Source organism: Schistocerca nitens, chromosome 2 (genome assembly GCF_023898315.1).
Source record: "Schistocerca nitens isolate TAMUIC-IGC-003100 chromosome 2, iqSchNite1.1, whole genome shotgun sequence".
Taxonomy (NCBI): domain Eukaryota; kingdom Metazoa; phylum Arthropoda; class Insecta; order Orthoptera; family Acrididae; genus Schistocerca; species Schistocerca nitens.
The window spans coordinates 662,165,871-662,186,233 of record NC_064615.1 but is presented as its reverse complement, the minus strand read 5'-3'; the positions used below and the strand labels follow the sequence as shown (position 1 = coordinate 662,186,233).

The following is a 20,363-nucleotide window of genomic DNA, read 5'->3' as shown; positions in this document are numbered from 1 at the left end:
TACCCACTGTTCTGCACTTGTAATAAGACGTTTCGTGCATGGTTCCCATGGCTCCCTATATCAGCGTTCACGTTGTGAGAAGAACGAAAAATGCACTAGAAACTATCCCTGATATTTGATTTAAGACATTAAGGGGACGGCTAGTCCTTGTTCAGAAGACGCAGTGTGACGTTGGGTCATAGACCAAGTAACTGAAAGCGATTCTGTTGCAAATGGTGTGTTACAGATTCCGTCGTTTCTTGACAAAGATATTTAATTATAAATCAACGTTGAGTGCTGCAGCAGTACGTACACAAGAATAGAGGAACACTGCTGAAAAAGGTAGCTTCTGAGATCAGCAAGGATGTACGCAGAGGATTGATAAAGTATGTTACACATGTCATCCCACGCTAAGATCATTGCGCAACAAGAGTGGCGAATTCACAGAAGGGAGTGCATGTTCTGGATTTTCTGCAGACGAAGCTCTGCTTCGGTACGGTTAACAGCTGCATCACAGCGTGGGAGTCAAAATGCGCGACTAATAGAAACATAGTCCCAAGTTGAAGTACGTAGGCCAGTATGATTCTTGTGGGAGAAACGTCAAAATTGCAGACAGATTTACAGTGAAATTCTGTTGGTATCTGAACCGAACGCAATGTCACATCCAACCGTAGTGAAGTTGTGCCAACAGTTTGACCAAGGTCTCACAGATGTGGATGATGCTGACCTGGAAGTCCAAAATGGTTCAAATGACTCTAAGCACTATGGGACTTAACATCTGAGGTCATCAGTCCCCTAGACTTAGAACTACGTAAACCTAACTAACCTAAGGACATCACACACATCCATGCCCGAGGCAGGATTCGAACCTGCGACCGTAGCAGCCGCGTGGTTCCGGATAGAAGCACCTAGAATCGCTCGGTCACAGTGGCCGGCTCTGGAAGTACAGACCTTGTATCATGAGACATCTATCTCTTCAGCTGACTGAAAGATCATCTGGCGGAAATCTTCCAACGATGAGGACGTCCACACAGCGGCTCTCGAATGGCTCTGTGACCAAAATGTGGACTTTTGTCGTCGAGGAACTGACCGTTGTTCACAGAGATATGATGACCATGCTGAAAAATGGTGTCGTGTGTCTATGTCAGTTTGAAGTGTAGAGCAGCATTCAGGAAAATTTACTTGGCCTACCATAATAATCTGTAACATAACTTTTGAAGTTCCGCGTAGCAGCTCTCCACCAACCGGTCCGCTACTGGAGTAGCAACAAAGTGATTTGCATATCCCTAAATCGGCGTACAAGACGTGGGCCCCAGAGTAATTTATACCGTAGTTCATCTTGTGAACAGTCGGTGCATATTTAAATGACAACAAGTCCCTAGTGTAGCTTGCTGACTTGAGTGGACAGTATAAAAGGGTGGAATCGATTGACTGAGTTCAAAATGGTGCAAATGGCTCTGAGCACTATGGGACTTAACATCTGAGGTCATCAGTCCCCTAGAACTTAGAACTACTTAAACCTAACTAACCTAAGGACATCACACACATCCATGCCCGAGGCAGGATTCTAACCTGCGACCGTAGCGGTGACTGAGTTCAGTTTAACATTTCAACACTTATTCATTTATTAATAACTTGAGTCCAGATGATTGCCTAAAAGTGCAGTTTTACTTGAACAATAAAACTGACCTAATAACTGATATAAAACTGGGGACAGAAAAAAATTTTAAACTCTCTAACGCAATAAAATTCTACAGCATTTAGTACCACAAACATAGCGACAAGTGGAACAGTAATTTCAATTTTTACTTAATTTTAAAAACGAAATATTTAATGACAGCCACTAGTTTGCTTTTAAGTATAATAAAACTTTAATTCAACTGTGTTTTAGAAAAACACATGCTCATTTCATCAATTTACAAGAAGGTCAATACCAAATCTTAATTTACCTAGAACCAAGAGGACAACGGTAACTCCTCTGGGATAGTGCGTTGGATCTCAAGGGCTAACTCTGTCATAGCCTCTTCGTATGAAAGTCAGTGCACTCCAGCTCACACACATCTAAGGAAATGTTACAGACTACCCCGAAACAACTCAGTATTAGGAAGAGGAAATCATGGCTTCTCAGCACAGCCAGACAGTGTAGTAGTACTACCTATAAGTCTAATAAGCAGGCTGTGGATCAGTAACGTGCACTCATTCAATAAGAATAACATTAAAATGCAGTGAGCAGTAACAAATCACCGTACCCGTTTCTATCTCAGCCATAAAAGCGTCAAGGCCAGAATTCACTACGTGCATCCCAGTTGGTTGGACACACTATAATCATTGCTGTAAGTTCACTCTCCACCGTCTTCAGAAACCACAATAAAGCAGGCCAGCGATGACTAAATGCATGTGGTAGGTCCCATGAAAAAAGCGCATTCACAACTTGGGGCAACGCACACATACAAAGCGAGCGAATAACTGCCTTTCCTCATGGCTCCATGCACCGACTGACTTCTTCCCCGTTCTTACTGCTGCCAGTGAGGGAGCAGACCACAAGGCATCGCGAAGTATAGTCGACCTATGACTTGGGCCTGATAGTGCCACCCTAGGAAATAGCGCCTTACACAGCCCTTTAGTAAAATAGTAAAATCCACGAAACTCCACCCTGACCGCTATCGATCATTTCTGATGTAACGATGACATTACTATCACTTCTTTTCCAAGAAGTTCTTCGTTATTACACTATAACATTATCAAAACACGGGCAAACTGCTCGAAAAATTTCAACACTGGGGAGGTACCGTGCAATTAGTCGAGACAATAGCATACAAAGTTGTCTGGATGGGCAGTATGCGTACGGTACATACAGCATCGGAATACTTAATGTGCGTGTGGCCATCAACGTAGTTTTTCCATTCTTGGCCACCAGGTAAAATAACGAAGAACTTCACAGTACAGATATAGATGTGTATTAGTAAAGTTATCTTCTCATCGCAAATTATTTGGTGGATTTTACAATTTTTCTTGGGGTATGACACCAGCTGCTGATGCGAGAGTAACAGTGTTCAGGCTGGTGCTTTAAGCTGCAGCGACCTTGGAGCATCAGTGCGAAAGATGTGACACTTTTGGTGCCGCTGGAATCCCCCCAAAACCACAATGTGAGTATGTAGTCAGACACGAAACATCAGAGTGGTTTGTCGTCACTCGAGGGTGAATGGCGGACAATGTCTGGGTGGATGGTGAAAGAGGGAACTGGCCGCACAGCTCCCCCTTACGCCTTAACAACCAGTATGAGGTGCTGCCATGTGCTGATAAAATATCTGAGCCAGTATGGGATGCCTCGTTTGTTTCTCCAGTGACCAATTTTTCGGCCAAATCTCGACAAGTGAATAGGGAAGCAAGCTTGTTACTAAGAGATCCAACGTTGTGCATTAGATTGGGAAAGGAGGCCAGTATACAGTCGATGTGTTCGCTTGGAGGTCTCGTCTGAGATGTGGACGATGCTCTGCTAGCGCAATTGAGCGCACTGGAGGAAACCAGCTGCAAATCATTGGTCCTGGCGGCGCGAATGGAGCTTGCCGATTGGGTTCTGGAGCAACTGTCGGTTCCTTTAGAAGGTTGATAGCACTGGTTAAGGCAGCTAACACTGCACTCAGGGCGCAGCCACGACTCAATAATTGCAGCATCACACTTAGGGTCGATCGCGGTCCTCTGGTTTGGAGCCTAGTGTAAGACCTAAACCAGAGGCATGATAAGAGTGTTGTGGGAATAGTATCGCCCTGCTTTACTGAACTGTAATGCGGAGGCTACATGTGGTAATGAGCATGGCTGGGGACAGGTGGAGATGCGTAGAGGAGGGTATGGACAGAATGAAGGGTATGTGGAAAGGACAGTGAGAGGGGAGAAGTGGGAGTTGCTCGAGCAGGTGGAAGGTGTAGAGAGGATGTTGCAGGTGGGAAAGGAAGAAATGGGAGGAGGATATGGTCTGAGGGAGGCGAGAGGAGGGTATTGCCAGAGAGAGGGGGTGAAGGAAATGGACAAGGGAAAGAGGAGACGAAGATATAGGGAGAGTGGGGAGGAGTGGATAGATGGAGGTGGAAGGATGAGGACATACCGAGGCAGGAAGAGATCCACACTGAGAAGGGGAGGAGGAGGTGTTTTGAATATATGTGTTGAATGCATGGAAGTGATACTGACTATACATTGTTAGTAGGTTGATTGAAAGCGGAAGTGCATAACAGCGAAAACCTAAATTCAGTTTTAAATGTGTATCACAAGGATAGAAGTCAATGATGGCGAAATACTTATTGCCACAGGGAATTTGACAATATCTACTTAAGTTATTACAGATTCTGAATGTGAAATACATGAAGATGGCGATGATCCGTTCAACTCCACATTTACGCTATTTATTCGATGTTTTGATGTGTCGGCATTGAATCGTCATACCTGAACTTTACTTAAGTGACGCCATTTGCAACAAAATTCTACTGGCTGTTCAAAGACTGGTTGATTGAATGTTTGCAAGCAGCTTAGGTTCATTTAGTCTAGCTGTTATTTAAGTAGCTAGTGACATAAAAGCCGATAAAGTAGAGAAAAATGTTGCAACGTTACATTGGAATGACAGTGGACTGTGGACCAAGGCGGTTCAAATGCCCTAAAGTGCTTAAGGGAAATGCTGTGGTGATTCGTTTGAAAGCTCACGGTCAATCTTCCTCCCCCTCCTTGTCCAGTCCGAGCTTGTGTTCTACTTCTGATGATCTCGTCGCCGACTGGACGTTAAATTCAGTGAAACTTCGTGGCAGATTAAAACTGTGTGCCGGACCGAGACTCGAACTCGGGACCTTTGCCTTACGGGGGCAAGTGCTCTACCAACTGAGCTACCCAAGCACGACTCACGACCCGTCCTCACAGCTTCAATTCTGCCAGTACCTCGTCTCCTACCTTCCAAATTTCACAGAAGCTCTTCTGCGAAGGTTCGCTACGTAGGTGGGTGTCAACAAAGTATTTTCGCATTTGGGAGAGAAAGTTGGTGATTGAAATTTCGTAGACAGATCTCGCCGCAAAAAAAACCACCTTTGTTTCCGTGACTGCCACCCCAACTCGCGTGTCATATCAGTGACACTCTCAACCGTATTGCGCGATAACACGAAACGAGCTGCCCTTCTCGCAGTCTTTGTTTCGCCTTACCCACAATATTATCTATGTGGTCTTTACAATTTAAGTTGCTTGTAATTGTACGTCCTAGATATTTAGTCGAATTGACAGCCCTTAGATTTGGGCGATTTATCGTATACCCAAAATTTATCGGATTTCTTTTAGTACCTATGTGGATGACCTTGCACGTTTCTTTGTTTAGTGCTAATTGCCACTTTTCGCGCCATGCAGAAATTCTCTCTAGATCATTTTGTAATTGGAATTGATCGCCTGATGATTTTACTAGACGGTAAATTACAGCGTCACCTGCAAACAATCTAAAGGGGCTGCTCAGATTATCACTTACATCATTTATATAAATCAGGAACAGCAGAGGGCCTATGACACTACCTTGCGGAACGCCAGATATCACTTCTGTTCTACTCGATGATTTACCGTCTATCACTACGAACTGTGACCACTCTGAGAGGAAATCACGAATCCAGTGACACAACTGAGACGATATTCTATATGCACGATGCACGCAATTTGATTAATAGTCGCTTGTGAGCAACGGTATCAGAAGCCTAGAAATATGGAATCGATCTGAGATCCCTTGACGACAGCACTCATTACTTCATGGGAATAAATTGCCACTTTTCGCACCATACAGAAAGAACGATATTTTCTGAATCCGTGTTGGTTATGTATCAATAAGTCATTTTCTTCAAGGTGATTCATAATACTCGAGTACATTATATGCTCCAAAATCCTACTGCAAATTTAGAGTCAGTGATATGGGTCTGTAATTCAATGGGTTACTCCTATTTCCTTCCCTGAATATTGGTGTGACCTGTGCTACTTTCCAATTTTTAGGACAGACCTTTCGTCAAGTGAGCGGTTGCACATGATTGCTAAGAAAGGCGCTATTGTGTCTGCATAGCTCGTGGTCTCGCGGTAGGTTCTCGCTTCCCGAGCACGGGGTCCCGGGTTCGATTCCCGGCGGGGTCAGGGATTTTCTCTGCCTCGTGATGACTGGGTGTTGTGTGTTGTCCATAGGTTAGTTAGGTTTAAGTAGTTCTAAGTTCTAGGGGACTCATGACCATAGCTGTTAAGTCCCATAGTGCTCAGAGCCATTTGAACCATTGTCTGCATACTCTGAAATGAACCTGATTGGTATAGCATCTGGACCGGAAGACTTACCTTTCTTAAGTGATTTGAGTTGTTTCGCCACACCTAAGATATCTGCCTATCTTGGCCACCATATTCGCATGATGTGAATCCGATGGAACCTATCTGGGTCTCTATAGGGCGCTATCACCACGTACACAAATGAAATACCCATTTTTGTAGGAATTACATGACTTGGAGTGTAGACTTCTGAAGTCACATACCTCCACAAACCTACCAACAAATTCGAGAATCGATGGCACTCAGAAACGATGCTGGGTTGCGTTCCATAGATGGACCAACAAGCTATTAAACACGTGGTCATAGTGTTTTGGTTCATCAGTGTAGAAAGCAAAAGAAGGAAACAAAACTAAAAATAAATTCAGGAAGGACGGATATCTTTTTATTAAATTGAACTTTTGGAGAAAACACATAAGAATCGACACAATAACAGAAAATTGAGAACGATATTTAAAAGCATTTTTACATAGGGTTCAGAAATTTGTATCATGAATTGGCAACCGTCAGGAATAACTAGAATGCTAGGAACTTATTAAAAGTTTGTCATAATAAAGACTTCCATTGTTTGCACCAGACTGGACACTGAATGCAAAAAAACAAGGAAAGGGAGGGAGGGGATTAGCGAGTCCTTAAGGTCTAATACCTCCTTGTGCACACGAGACCTGTCCAAAAAGGAGAGGATACTTAACGAAAGGATATTTGTGAAGAGCTGTGAAGGGATGAGAAGAATGGAGAAAAATAATTGGAGGTACGCCTAAACCAAAGCTGCTGGTAAAAGGTATAAAGAAATGGATGGTATCCTTCAATCGATTAAGGCAAATACCTGGATGCTTCCGCCAGCCGGCGTGGCCGTGCGGTTCTAGGCGCTATAGTCTGGAACCGCGTGACCGCTACTGTCGCAGATTCGAATCCTGCCTCGGGCATGGATGTGTGTGATGTCCTTAGGTTTCAGTAGTTCTAAGTTCTAGGGGACTGATGACCACAGCAGTTAAGTCCCATAGTGCTCAGAGCCATTTGAACCATTTGGATGCTTCCTCTAAACGAATTCCTTCCCCATCTTTGTCCTAACAGAGCTTGTGCTTCATTCCTAATGACTTCGTCGCCGAGTGGACGTTAAACTCTAAACTTCGTTCCCTAAATCTTTAAAGAAGAATGTAGTATAAGTGAATTTCGCAAAAAAACTTACAAGAAACTTGATCTAAATAGATAGTGGTTCCACGGTCTTTCAGTCAAAACCTCTGAAGGATAATACCAAACTGACGAATAATCCCATGCGTCGACCATTTGAGAGTGACATGACGTTCTGGATAATGTACAATTCAACCTGGAAAACAGGAGAGTTCTTCAATTGAACAGCGTCTTTATTTCGTAATAGCTTGTCAGTTCTGCGAAACAGTTATATCACTTAATATGTTTTATTCGGAACTGCCACTAGGAAACCAAGAAACTGCAATTCCCTTATAGGAAAAGGTAACGCCTTTATTCAGATAGTTCAAATGGCTCTGAGCACTATGGGACTTAACATTTGAGGTCATCAGTCCCCTAGAAGTTAGAACTACTTAAACCTAACTAACATAAGGACATCACACACATCCATGCCCGAGGCAGGATTCGAACCTGCGACCGTAGCAGTCACGCGGTTCCAGACTGAAGCGCTTGGCCACACTGGCCGGCTAACGCCTTTATTATGATGGTTACTAAAGTGAAATAAATACGGTGGTAATTATTTTATGAGCCTTTTGTGACTTTTCATCTTGGTGAAAACAAATTACCAATGTTTTATGTGACAAAATATGTTTAAAGTGAAAAAAGTATGGTTTGCTTCTGCATATATTGAGGATTTGGTGTAGTAGACTCAGCAAGTTTCTTCAAAGTCTCTGCGTGTAATTTATATATCGCTGTCGTTTTGAAAACAGCTCAAAGCTGTAAATTTTCTGTCATATGGGCACTACGAAGGAATTATCCGAATGGGGCGGAAACCGGTAGCTGTGACGTACATGTACAGAGAAACAAAATGATTACAATTTCAGAAGATTTGATCATTTATTCAAGAAAAAGAGCTTCACAAATTGAGCAAATCAGCAACGCGTTGGTCCACCTCTGGCTCTTAAAACAGTTACTCTGTTTGGCACTGATTGATAGGGTCGTTGGATGTCCTCCTCAGGGACGTCGAGCCAAATTCTCTCCAGTGGCGCGTTAGATCGTCATAATCCCGAGCTGTTTGGAAGGCCCTGCCCATAATGCTCTAAACTTTCTCAACTGGGGAGAGGTCTGGTGACTTAGCTGGACAAGGCAGCGTTTGGAAGCATGAGGACAAACAGGACGAACTCTTGCCGTGGGCGGATGGGCTTTATATAACTGAAATGTAAGCCTAGGATGGCTTATCATGAAGGGCAACAGATCGGATGCCACGCATGACAACCAAAGATGTTCTGCTTAGAAATGTAATGCCATCGCAGACAATGACTCCTGGTTGTCGGGCCATATGGCGGGCGGCAGTCATGTTGGTATCCCATCGCTGCCTGGGAAGACCAGACACGTCTTTGCTGACCATCGGGTCTCAGTTCGAGGCGGCACTCATCAGTGAAGACAGTTCTACTCCAGTCAGTGTGATACCAGGCAGAATGTGCCCGACAGCAATGCCAACGGTCTCGTTGGTGTACAGACGTCAATGGTAATCGCTGCAACGAGCGCTGTGAGCTCAACCCCTTTCTGCGAACCAGCTATTAATGGTCCTTGTGGTCAATGAAGCACCAGTTGCACGTCGGATTGATGATAATGATGAATCCGGGGCTCTGAGCCACTCTCTAAGGACTGTTCGGTCCTCACCTTCTGTCATCTCTTTAGGTCAACCGCTTCCATCTTGACTTTGTATTCGGCCATCGTTCATCCGTTTCTGCCAATATCGTCGAATTGTGGCACCGATCCTATTCAAATATCGAGCGATCCGCCGATTACTCCTACCGGCTTCTTTGAGCCCAACTGCACGTCCTCTGTCAAATGCGGATATCTGCGTATATTGTTCACGAACGTGTCTGCGAGCGTAGTTACTTTCCAACTGAATACACGGCATGACAAAATATATGCCCCGCTATCGACTTGTCTCCTGTTTACTATCTTTGCTAGCTGCGCAGTGAAATTGGGCTGCAGCATCACACATTGATCTATAGACCACCGAAGTTTACAATTCTGCATTTTGCTTTGTTACCTGTATGAATATCAATTTGTGAACAATCTTCGTGGTGCGTGACTTTTTTTTTTTCTTGGACTGCATACGTCGCCTGCAGCGTAAATAGATAGAAAAGGGTCACTTGCATTTCATTAGAGCTTTTACGTTTTATTAAAAAAAATGTAGCTATGATGAAATGTAAATCTACACTTTTTACCTGTTTATGCTGTAACCTTAAGTAAGTACGACCAGTCGTATCTATCTTCTTCAGATATTAATACGTATGTTACAATGTCAATGAATGGCACTCCGCCAGAAGACCACTACCGTCTTTTTATTTTTCTTTGTCTAATTTTTTTCTGTTGTGCGGTGATGATGTCTCAAACGATTAACACTATTTTTCAGGAGCAATCAGGCGTAATGGGAGGCACTGCAACGTCCGTGAGAGATCCCATCTTCTACAAATGGCACAAATATATCGATGACATCTTCCAAGAGTACAAAAACTTGTTACCAAGGTACACTGAACAACAGGTAATGTTCAACGGTGATCTTCCTCAGTCCTGTGTACTATGTGTTGTCAGTAGTTAGCACTACGTTTTCGTGGCTCCTGTCTCATATTGTGGGTTCGCGTTTTGCTTCTATTAGTTGAAATGCGGGTAAACAGGCCTGTAAGTTCAGTAACTACATCGCAGCAGGCATTAGGATTAAAAACTTGGAGATAATTGGTGCACAGGTGAAGAGCGGAAAAGGGTATCATGTTACTGCTGTTATTGTATGAACCTACTCATGTTATTCATCGGAACTTCCAGCGTCTTTCCATTCACTAACAGCTATGTTTACCCCCGTTTTCATTACTTCTGTCAATATTTCTCGCCACCACAACAGTACTACCCAAGTTTTAATTTGTTACTTCGTTAGTTAGTTAGTCAGTTTTTTGTTCCATGGATCATATTCCCGATAAACGTTAGGATGTACAGCATGTCGACAGAAATATTTCTGTGGTTTCAAGCTAGACATCTATAGATTTTTCTGTAAAAATGACTAATTATTTCTATTCAAGATTTCCTCTATGGTATAGAAGGCGTTATTAAGGAGAGACGTTGGTAATCTACATTTTAAAAGACTCGGGTTCCCGGGTTCAATTCCCGGCGGGGTCAGGGATTTTCTCTGCCTCGTGATGACTGGGTGTTGTGTGATGTCCTTAGGTTGGTTAGGTTTAAGTAGTTCTAAGTTCTAGGGGACTGATGACCATAGATGTTAAGTCCCATAGTGCTCAGAGCCATTTGAACCATTTGAAAAGACTTATGTTGATCGTCCGAAATTTTATTTTTGTGGGTACATTATCAAAGAGTTTTATAGCTGCGTATTTCACTCCTTGCTGTGACAAAGTTAGATTAATTGAAGTGCAGTGCATATCATTTCCCCTTCTAATGTTCTGCTTGTGAATATCTGTTCCTTTCAAACTAAAATGGATTGCTGATAAAAAGTTTCATAAGAATAAATATACTGCGAGGCGTGGTTAATATTCTTAGATGCTTCAAGAGATGCCTGAAAGATGTATGAGTCTAAACCCCACTCATTTCTTATTTCTTATTATTGTGGAAGGAGTACTTTTTACCTAAGTGAGGGATTACCCAGAATATTATCCAGTAAGACATCAGTAAATGGATATACAATTTATGTTAACGTACTGACTTAAGAATTTCCAAACTTGGCTGTTATTCTTATGGCAGAAGTAACGGCACTTAAACACTTAAACATTTCATCTATACTTTCTAGTTTTTGTTATTATGTACAACTACGAAAGTTGATTTTTGTACCATGTTTATTATTTCTTGTTGGTGTAGAGGTTAATAGGAGATGGAATATTCTTAGTTACAAAAATTTTCAAAATTTATAGCTAGACTATTTGCGCAAAACGTCAGTAAATCTCACAGAAACATCCTTCATTATATTCTCTGTTGATGTTTCCTTGCTCGACTTCACAAAAACGCATATACTGTCAACAGACTGCACTAATTCCGCCTCCTGACTGAAATAAAATCACACATCTGCAGCTACGCTATAGCTGCAGAATTTCCCCATCTGCTTGCATGTACTTACGATTGGCAGATACTCATGTGGGCCGTTGGTGATGAACGCTAGCACCAACTCTGGTCTGCACTGTCTTTTTCAGAATTCCTTACTGAATGAATTTTTTTGTTTCAAAATATTCTATGACCCCGTAAGAAAGATGTCTATTGCTCATTTACATATTAAGCTTAGATCTACGTTTACTACCACGTTTCATAATCATCTTTCTATCCGTTTCAGACACTTTAGAACCACTGCTACTAATTAGGTTGTTTTGTAAATAAACTTATGTCTGAGGTCGCAGCAAACTGACTAGAAGCGACAAATGGAAAAAATAGTGTGCACTCAATACGCCGTGTACTTGTGAATACGGCGAGACAGAAGCAATATAGTGTGTATCACAAAGGCATGCGCTTCAGTTTCGGTCATTATTAAGTGACCAGCATTCTCATGAAACAGGCATCTATCTATGATTTTCAGGAGAAAAGAAAGAAGAATAGGATTGAACGTTCCGTTGCTGATGATTATGGAAGATTGCGCAGCAAATTAACCGTAACCTATAAAAGTAACTATTTCGGTATTTATCTGGAGTGATTTACGAGAAAGACGGAACCTAAATCTGGACGGCCAGACTGGAATTCGAAGCGCCATGTTCTTGAATACGAGTCCAGGGCCTTACCACCGCGCACATCTCTCGACTTTACAGTAGGTCTGTTGTTCAGCCTAAACCAGGATATTCAAATTTATTTTACTCTTAGTTTTTCTCATTTATTTAAATCTCTGGATGATTCCTTGAAAAGTACATGTCTGATTTCCTTCCCATTCTAGTCCAAACCGAGCTTGCGTTCTCTTTGTAATGACCACGTCGTCGACTGGATGTTTATCGTTGAACTTCTTTCTTCTGTTTAATTTTGTGGCTTATTTGATGAAACGTACGCTTGTTTTTCGTTTTACTTGTTTTTAGAGATTTTTTACGCCATTAAAAACTGATTTTTACTGATGTCAGCTCATACGGTCAAATTTCAGTCACAGTTGCTAACACTGACATTACCTTTGCGTCTGTGTAATCTTTGACAGTTGCTAACACTGACATTACCTTTGCGTCTGTGTAATCTCTGACAGTTGCTAACACTGACATTACCTTTGCGTCTGTGTAATCTCTGACAGTTGCTAACACTGACATTTCCTTTTCGTCTGTGTAATCTCTGTTCAATATAAAGAGATTCGCATGCCACAAGGAGTTATTGCTGTCTAGTAGGAAAGCACTGATAGTTCTCTTGCAGAATTAAATTACTTTTTACAGAATGTTCTGTGGAAAGGTAGTTATATTAAATAATACGTTTTTTGTGAAAAGAAAAAGTTCAAGTTTCTGTGTTCAGCTTCTGATCATGCATCGTCCACTTGAGATAAGCAAGACGAACTCGTCAACCGATCGATGAGTGACATTTTAATCGATCAAGTCTACTTTGTTTTGACAGGCTGTCACCACCAAGCCAATATCTCGCAGCTTAACAAAGATATTTCTTTCTACAGCAAAGAGAGCTTGTATAACTGCGTGGTTCGGAGAGGTACTAACTCCGTTTCGAATTTCTGCATATTATGTACTTCAAGTTTTTAATATGTTGTAAGCTAGAATTTTCTTTCAACCTAAATGAAACTTCGGTATGTTGCCTTTCGATCGGTGTGATTTCATTACCAGGAACGGGGGTAGCTCTTTCCTCGTATCCTAACTCTGCTAACGCCATTTACGTCAGCGATAACAATACGTGTAATTTTACTATTTAAAATTTGCTTTAAATACGAGAAGTTAAGAGACTTACAGTGTAGGTATTATCGATCTGTTAAATATTTCAACATTAGACTACTACAGAAATATTTAGCACCTTAGGATCAGTAAGGTCTTGCTAAAGAGATTCTGTTAATATTTCCGTCGTCTGAATGGAATAACATTACGTTCAAGCTAGTTAATATTTTCAATTAGTCTTGGTTTTTCTACCTTAATGTTGCTGCAGTTAAAGAGTATTTTTGCACCAGACGCGTTTCGCTTTAATTTATAAAGCATCTTTGTGGTCATTCTGGAAACATCGATTCATAATATGTCTCTACATTTTTGCATTTATGAATTAAAAACAGCAATTACTTATAAAACTGGCTTACTATTTACTTACGGAGTTTTTGCCTCCTGTTTACATTATTGCAAACATCACTATTTCCTTCGCCGTTAATGGACGTTGAGGTCGAAAAAAACTTGGTTACACATTCAATTTCGGCAATTTTTCGTCTTTTTTAAACCCACTATTTCTCACTTTGTATTGGCGTTTTTTTTACTACTATACATTTTCCGCTCTCACCACACTCTTTATATTTATCTACATTAAAGCGACAAAGAAACTGGTACAGGCATACGTATTCACATACAGACATATGTAAACAGGCAGAAAACGGCGCTGCGTTTGGCAATGCCTATATAAGACAACAAGTGTCTGGCGCAGTTGTTAGAACGGTTACTGCTGTTACAATGGCAGGTATCAAGATTTAAGTATTTGAACGTGGTGTTATAATCAGCCACAAGCGTTAAGACATAACATTTCCGAAATAGCAATGAAGTGGGGATTTTCCCATACAACTATTTCAGGAGTGTACTGTGAATATCAGGAATCCGGTAAAACATAAAATCTCTGACATCACTGCGGCCGGAAGAATATCCTGTAAGAACGGGACCAATCACGACTGAAGAGAATCTTTCAACATGACAGGGTGCTACCCTTCCGCAAATTGCTGAAGATTTCAATGCTGGGCCTTGAACAAGCGACAGCATGCGAACCATGCAACGAAACATAATCAATATGGGCTTTCACAACCTCACGTTCAAGCTGGTGGAGGCTCTGTAATGGTGTGGGGCGTGTGTACTTGAAGTGACCTGGGATCCCTGATACGTCCAGATCGACTTCCTGTCGATATCATTTTTGAGACATGACAGGTGACATGAACGTAAGCATCCTGTCTGATCATCTGCATCCATTCATGTCCATTGTGCTTTCTGACGGACTTGGACCATTCCAGCAGGACAATGCGACATCCACACATCCAGAATTGCTACATAGTGGCTCCAGGAACACTCTTCTCGGTTTAAACACTTCCGCTGGCCACAAAACTCCCCAGATATGACTATTACTGATCATATCTGGGGCTCCTTGTAAAGTGCTGTTCAGAAGAGATCTCCACCCATTTGTAGACTTACGGATTTACGGACAGCCCTACTAGATTCTTGGTGGCTACACTCTATAAAAATACTTTCAGAAAGGGCTTCCTGACACTTAAATCTATACTCGATGTTAACAAATTTCTCTTCTTCAGAAATGCTATCCTTGCCACAGCCAGTTTACATTTTATATCCTCTCTACTTCGACCATCATCCGTTATTTTGCTCCCCAAATAGCAAAACTCATCTACTACTTTAAGTGTCTCATTTCCTAATCTAATTCCCTCAGCATCATCTGATTTAATTCCACTGCATTCCGTTATCCTCGTTTTGCTTTTGTTGGTGTTCATCTTATATCCTCCTTTCAATACACTGTCCGTTTCGCTCAACTGCTCTTTCAAGTTCTTTGCTGTCTCTGACAGAATTACAATGTCATCGGAAAACTTCTCCCTGTACCTTAATTTCTATTCTGAATTTTTCTTTTGTTTCCTTTACTGCTTTCTCAATATACAGATTACATAACATTGGAATAGGTTACACCCTGTCTCACTCCATTCTCAACCACTGTTTCTCTTTCTTGCCCTTCGACCATTTTAACTGCCATCTGGTTTCTGTACAAATTGTAAATAGCCTTTCAGTGCTCTGTCAAACTCTTCACGCAGTATGATATCTCCCATTTCATCTTCATTTACGTCCTCTTCCATTTCCATAATATTGCCCTCAAGTACATTACCCTTTTATAGACCCTATATATACTCCTTCCCACCTGCAGTTCATAACCAATAGATTGTGGTCAGAATCCACATCTGCCCCTGGAAATGTCTTACAATTTAAAACCTGGTTCCTAAATCTCTGTCTTACCATTATATAATCTATCTGATACCTTTTAGTATCTCCAGGATTCTTCCAGGTATACAACCTTCTTTTATGATTCTTGAACCAAGTGTTAGCTATGATTAAGTTATGCTCTGTGCAAAATTCTACAAGGCGGCTTCCTCTTTCATTTCTTCCCCCCAATCCATATTCACCTACTATGTTTCCTTCTCTCCCTTTTCCTACTGACGAATTCCAGTCACCCATAAACTGAAAGAACCAGAGGTTGTAGAGAGTTTCAGGGAGAGCATAAGGGAACAATTGACAGGAATGGGGGAAAGAAATACAGTAGAAGAAGAATGGGTAGCTCTGAGGGATGAAGTAGTGAAGGCAGCAGAGGATCAAGTAGGTAAAAAGACGAGGGCTAATAGAAATCCTTGGGTAACAGAAGAAATATTGAATTTAATTGATGAAAGGAGAAAATATAAAAATGCAGTAAATGAAGCAGGCAAAAAGGAATACAAACGTCTCAAAAATGAGATCGACAGGAAGTGCAAAATGGCTAAGCAGGGATGGCTACAGGACAAATGTAAGGATGTAGAGGCTTGTCTCACTAGGGGTAAGATAGATACTGCCTACAGGAAAATTAAAGAGACCTTTGGAGAGAAGAGAACCACTTGTATGAATATCAAGAGCTCAGATGGCAACCCAGTTCTAAGCAAAGAAGGGAATGCAGAAAGGTGGAAGGAGTATATAGAGGGTTTATACAAGGGCGATGTACTTGAGGACAATATTATGGAAATGGAAGAGGATGTAGATGAAGATGAAATGGGAGATAAGATACTGCGTGAAGAGTTTGACAGAGCACTGAAAGACCTGAGTCGAAACAAGGCCCCGGGAGTAGACAACATTCCATTAGAACTACTGATGGCCTTGGGAGAGCCAGTCATGACAAAACTCTACCATCTGGTGAGCAAGATGTATGAGACAGGCGAAATACCCACAGACTTCAAGAAGAATATAATAATTCCAATCCCAAAGAAAGCAGGTGTTGACAGATGTGAAAATTACCGAACTATCAGTTTAATAAGTCACAGCAGCAAAATACTAACGCGAATTCTTTACAGACGAATGGAAAAACTGGTAGAAGCGGACCTCGGGGAAGATCAGTTTGGATTCCGTAGAAATGTTGGAACACGTGAGGCAATACTAACCTTACGACTTACCTTAGAAGAAAGATTAAGAAAAGGCAAACCTACGTTTCTAGCATTTGTAGACTTAGAGAAAGCTTTTGACAACGTTAACTGGAATACTCTCTTTCAAATTCTGAAGGTGGCAGGGGTCAAATACAGGGAGCGAAAGGCTATTTACAATTTGTACAGAAACCAGATGGCAGTTATAAGAGTCGAGGGGCATGAAAGGGAAGCAGTGGTTGGGAAAGGAGTGAGACAGGGTTGTAGCCTCTCCCCGATGTTATTCAATCTGTATGTTGAGCAAGCAGTAAAGGAAACAAAAGAAAAATTCGGAGTAGGTATTAAAATTCATGGCGAAGAAGTAAAAACTTTGAGGTTCGCCGATGACATTGTAATTTTGTCAGAGACAGCAAAGGACTTGGAAGAGCAGTTGAACGGAATGGACAGTGTCTTGAAAAGAGGATATAAGATGAACATCAACAAAAGCAAAACGAGGATAATGGAATGTAGTCAAATTAAATCGGGTGATGCTGAGGGGATTAGATTAGGAAATGAGACACTTAAAGTAGTAAAGGAGTTTTGCTATTTAGGGAGCAAAATAACTGATAATGGTCGAAGTAGAGAGGATATAAAATGTAGACTGGCAATGGCAAGGAAATCGTTTCTGAAGAAGAGAAATTTGTTAACATCGAGTATAGATTTAAGTGTCAGGAAGTCGTTTCTGAAAGTATTTGTATGGAGTGTAGCCATGTATGGAAGTGAAACATGGACGATAACCAGTTTGGAGAAGAAGAGAATAGAAGCTTTTGAAATGTGGTGCTACAGAAGAATGCTGAAGATAAGGTGGGTAGATCACATAACTAATGAGGAGGTATTGAATAGGATTGGGGAGAAGAGAAGTTTGTGGCACAACTTGACTAGAAGAAGGGATCGGTTGGTAGGACATGTTTTGAGGCATCAAGGGATCACAAATTTAGCATTGGAGGGCAGCGTGGAGGGTAAAAATCGTAGAGGGAGACCAAGAGATGAATACACTAAGCAGATTCAGAAGGATGTAGGTTGCAGTAGGTACTGGGAGATGAAGAAGCTTGCACAGGATAGAGTAGCATGGAGAGCTGTATCAAACCAGTCTCAGGACTGAAGACCACAACAATAACAACATATACTCCTTCCACATTTCTGCTTTCCTTTCTTTGCTTAGAATTGGTTTTCCATCTGAGCTCTTGATATTCATACAAGTCGTTCTCTTTTCTCCAAAGGTCTCTCTAATTTTCCTGGAGGCGGTATCTATTTTACGCCAAATGATATATGCCTCAAAATCCTTACATTTTTCCTCTAGCCATTCCTACTTAGCCATTTTGCACTTTCTGTCGATCTCATTTTTGAGACATTTGTATTTCTTTGTGCCTGATTCATTTACTGCATTTTTATATTTTCTCCATTCATCAGTCAATTTCAATATCTCTTCTTTTACCCAAGGATTTCTACTATCTCTCGTCCTTTTACCTACTTGATCCTCTGCTGCCTTCACTATTTCATGTCTCAAAGCTACCCATTCTTCTTCTACTGCATTTCTTTCCCCCATTCTTGTCAATCGTTGCCTAATCTACATCTACATCTACATCCATACTCCGCAAGCCACCTGACGTTGTGTGACGGAGGGTACCTTGAGTACCTCTATCGGTTCTCCCTTCTATTCCAGTCTTGTATTGTTCGTGGAAAGAAGGATCTAAACATCTAAAACGTCATCACTAATTTACACTCACTCACACCTACTGACACACACACCCAACTCCCTCGCCCCCCCCCCCCCCCCCGCCCAACATATAAACATGATATAAAAGTAAGAAAAGTAATCTCAGGTCGGCAACTAAACAACCTACACAGAAAGAAAATGAAGCAGCAAACTGTGCTGAGTGCGGAACATGTGAAACTACAGTTCTGTTTCTCTCCTAAAGCTTTACAGAGGTAAGGTGCAGTGTAAAAAGTACGTATGCAGGGTTAGAAACAGTGGATTAAAATAAGGCGAAAAATTGCCAAAAGCGATTGTGCAATCAAGTTTCTTTCGAACTCATCTCCCTTTGCGACGAAGGAATTAGTTTTTGTTGCAGAACACGTAAACAGAATGAAAAAAATAAACGCAGGAAGTGAACTGTAATCCAATTTCATAAGAAACTACTGTTTTTGATCTAAAAATACCAAATTGTAGCCGACCGGTGTAGCCGAGCGGTTCTAGGCGCTACAGTCTGGAACCGCGCGACCGCTACGGTCGCAGGTTCGAATCCTGCCTCGGGCATGGATGTGTATGATGTCCTTAGGTTAGTTAGGTTTAAGTAGTTCTAGGTTATAGGGGACTGATAACCTCAGCAGCTAAGTCCCATAGTGCTCAGTGCCATTCGAACCATTTTGAACCAAAATGTAGACAGTTTATGTATTCTTATTTCCAGAATGACCATAGAAAATACCTTACAGGTAAAAGCGAGACGCAAATGGTGAATAACCACTTTAATTGCATTAAGCTGAAGACGGAGTAGCCAATAATAATTGATTACACTACTGGCCATTAAAATTGTTACAACACGAAGACGACGTGCTACAGACGCGAAATTTAAACGACAGGAAGTAGATGCTGTGATATGCAAACGATTAGCTTTTCAGAGCATTCACATAAGGTTGGCGCCGTTGGTGACACCTACAATGTGCTGACATGAGGAAAGTTTCCAACCGATTTCTCATACACAAACAGCAGTTGACCGGCGTTGCCTGGTGAAACGGTGTTGTGATGCCTCGTGTAAGGAGGAGAAATGCGTACCATCACGTTTCGGACTTTGATAAAGGTCGGAATGTAGCCTATCGCGATTGCGGTTTATCGTATCGCGACATTGCTGCTCGCGTTGGTCGAGATGCAATGACTGTTGGCAGAATATGGAATCGGTGGGTTCAAGAGGGTAATACGGAACGCCGTGCTGGATCCCAATGGCCTCGTGTCACTAGCAGTCGATGTGACAGGCATCTTATCCGCATGGCTGTAACGGACAGTGCAGCTACGTCTAGATCCCTGAGCCAACAGATGGGGACGTTTTCAAGACAACAACCATCTGCACGAACAGGTCGAAGACGTTTGCAGCAGCATGGACTATCAGCTCGGAGACTATGGCTGCGGTTACCCTTGACACTGCATCACAGGCAGGAGCGCCTGCGATGGTGTACTCAACGACGAACCTGGGTGCACGAATGGCAAAACGTCATTTTTTTGGATGAATCCAGGTTCTGTTTACAGCATCATGATGGTCGCATCCGTGTTTGGCGACATCGCGGTGAACGCACATTGGAAGCGTGTATTCGTCATCGCCATACTGGTGTATCGCCCGGCGTGATGGTATGGGGTGCCATTGGTTGCACCTCTCGGTCACCTCTTGTTCGCACTGACGGCACTTTGAACAGTGGACGTTACATTTCAGATGTGTTATGACCCGTGGCTGTACCCTTCATTCGATCCCTGCGAAACCCTACATTTGAGCAGGATAATGCACGACCGCATGTTGCAGGTCCTGTACGGGCCTTTCTGGATACAGAAAATGTTCGACCGCTGCTCTGTCCAGCACATTCTCCAGAT

At 42.0% G+C, this 20,363-nt stretch overlaps 1 protein-coding gene and 1 non-coding gene across 2 annotated transcripts in view; one reads left to right on the top strand and one right to left on the bottom strand.

Annotated features, from left to right (window-relative positions):
* Positions 1-20,363, top strand: part of LOC126235228 (phenoloxidase 1-like) — a 141,027-nt gene that overhangs the window by 43,301 nt on the left and 77,363 nt on the right. Inside the window, exon 5 of the mRNA XM_049943959.1 lies at positions 9,869-9,997. Coding sequence (XP_049799916.1) covers positions 9,869-9,997 — 129 coding nt within the window. The remainder of the gene's footprint in view (positions 1-9,868; positions 9,998-20,363) is intronic.
* Positions 4,784-4,858, bottom strand: Trnat-cgu (transfer RNA threonine (anticodon CGU)). Its single transcript has one exon. It is a non-coding gene; the product is annotated as a tRNA-Thr (tRNA).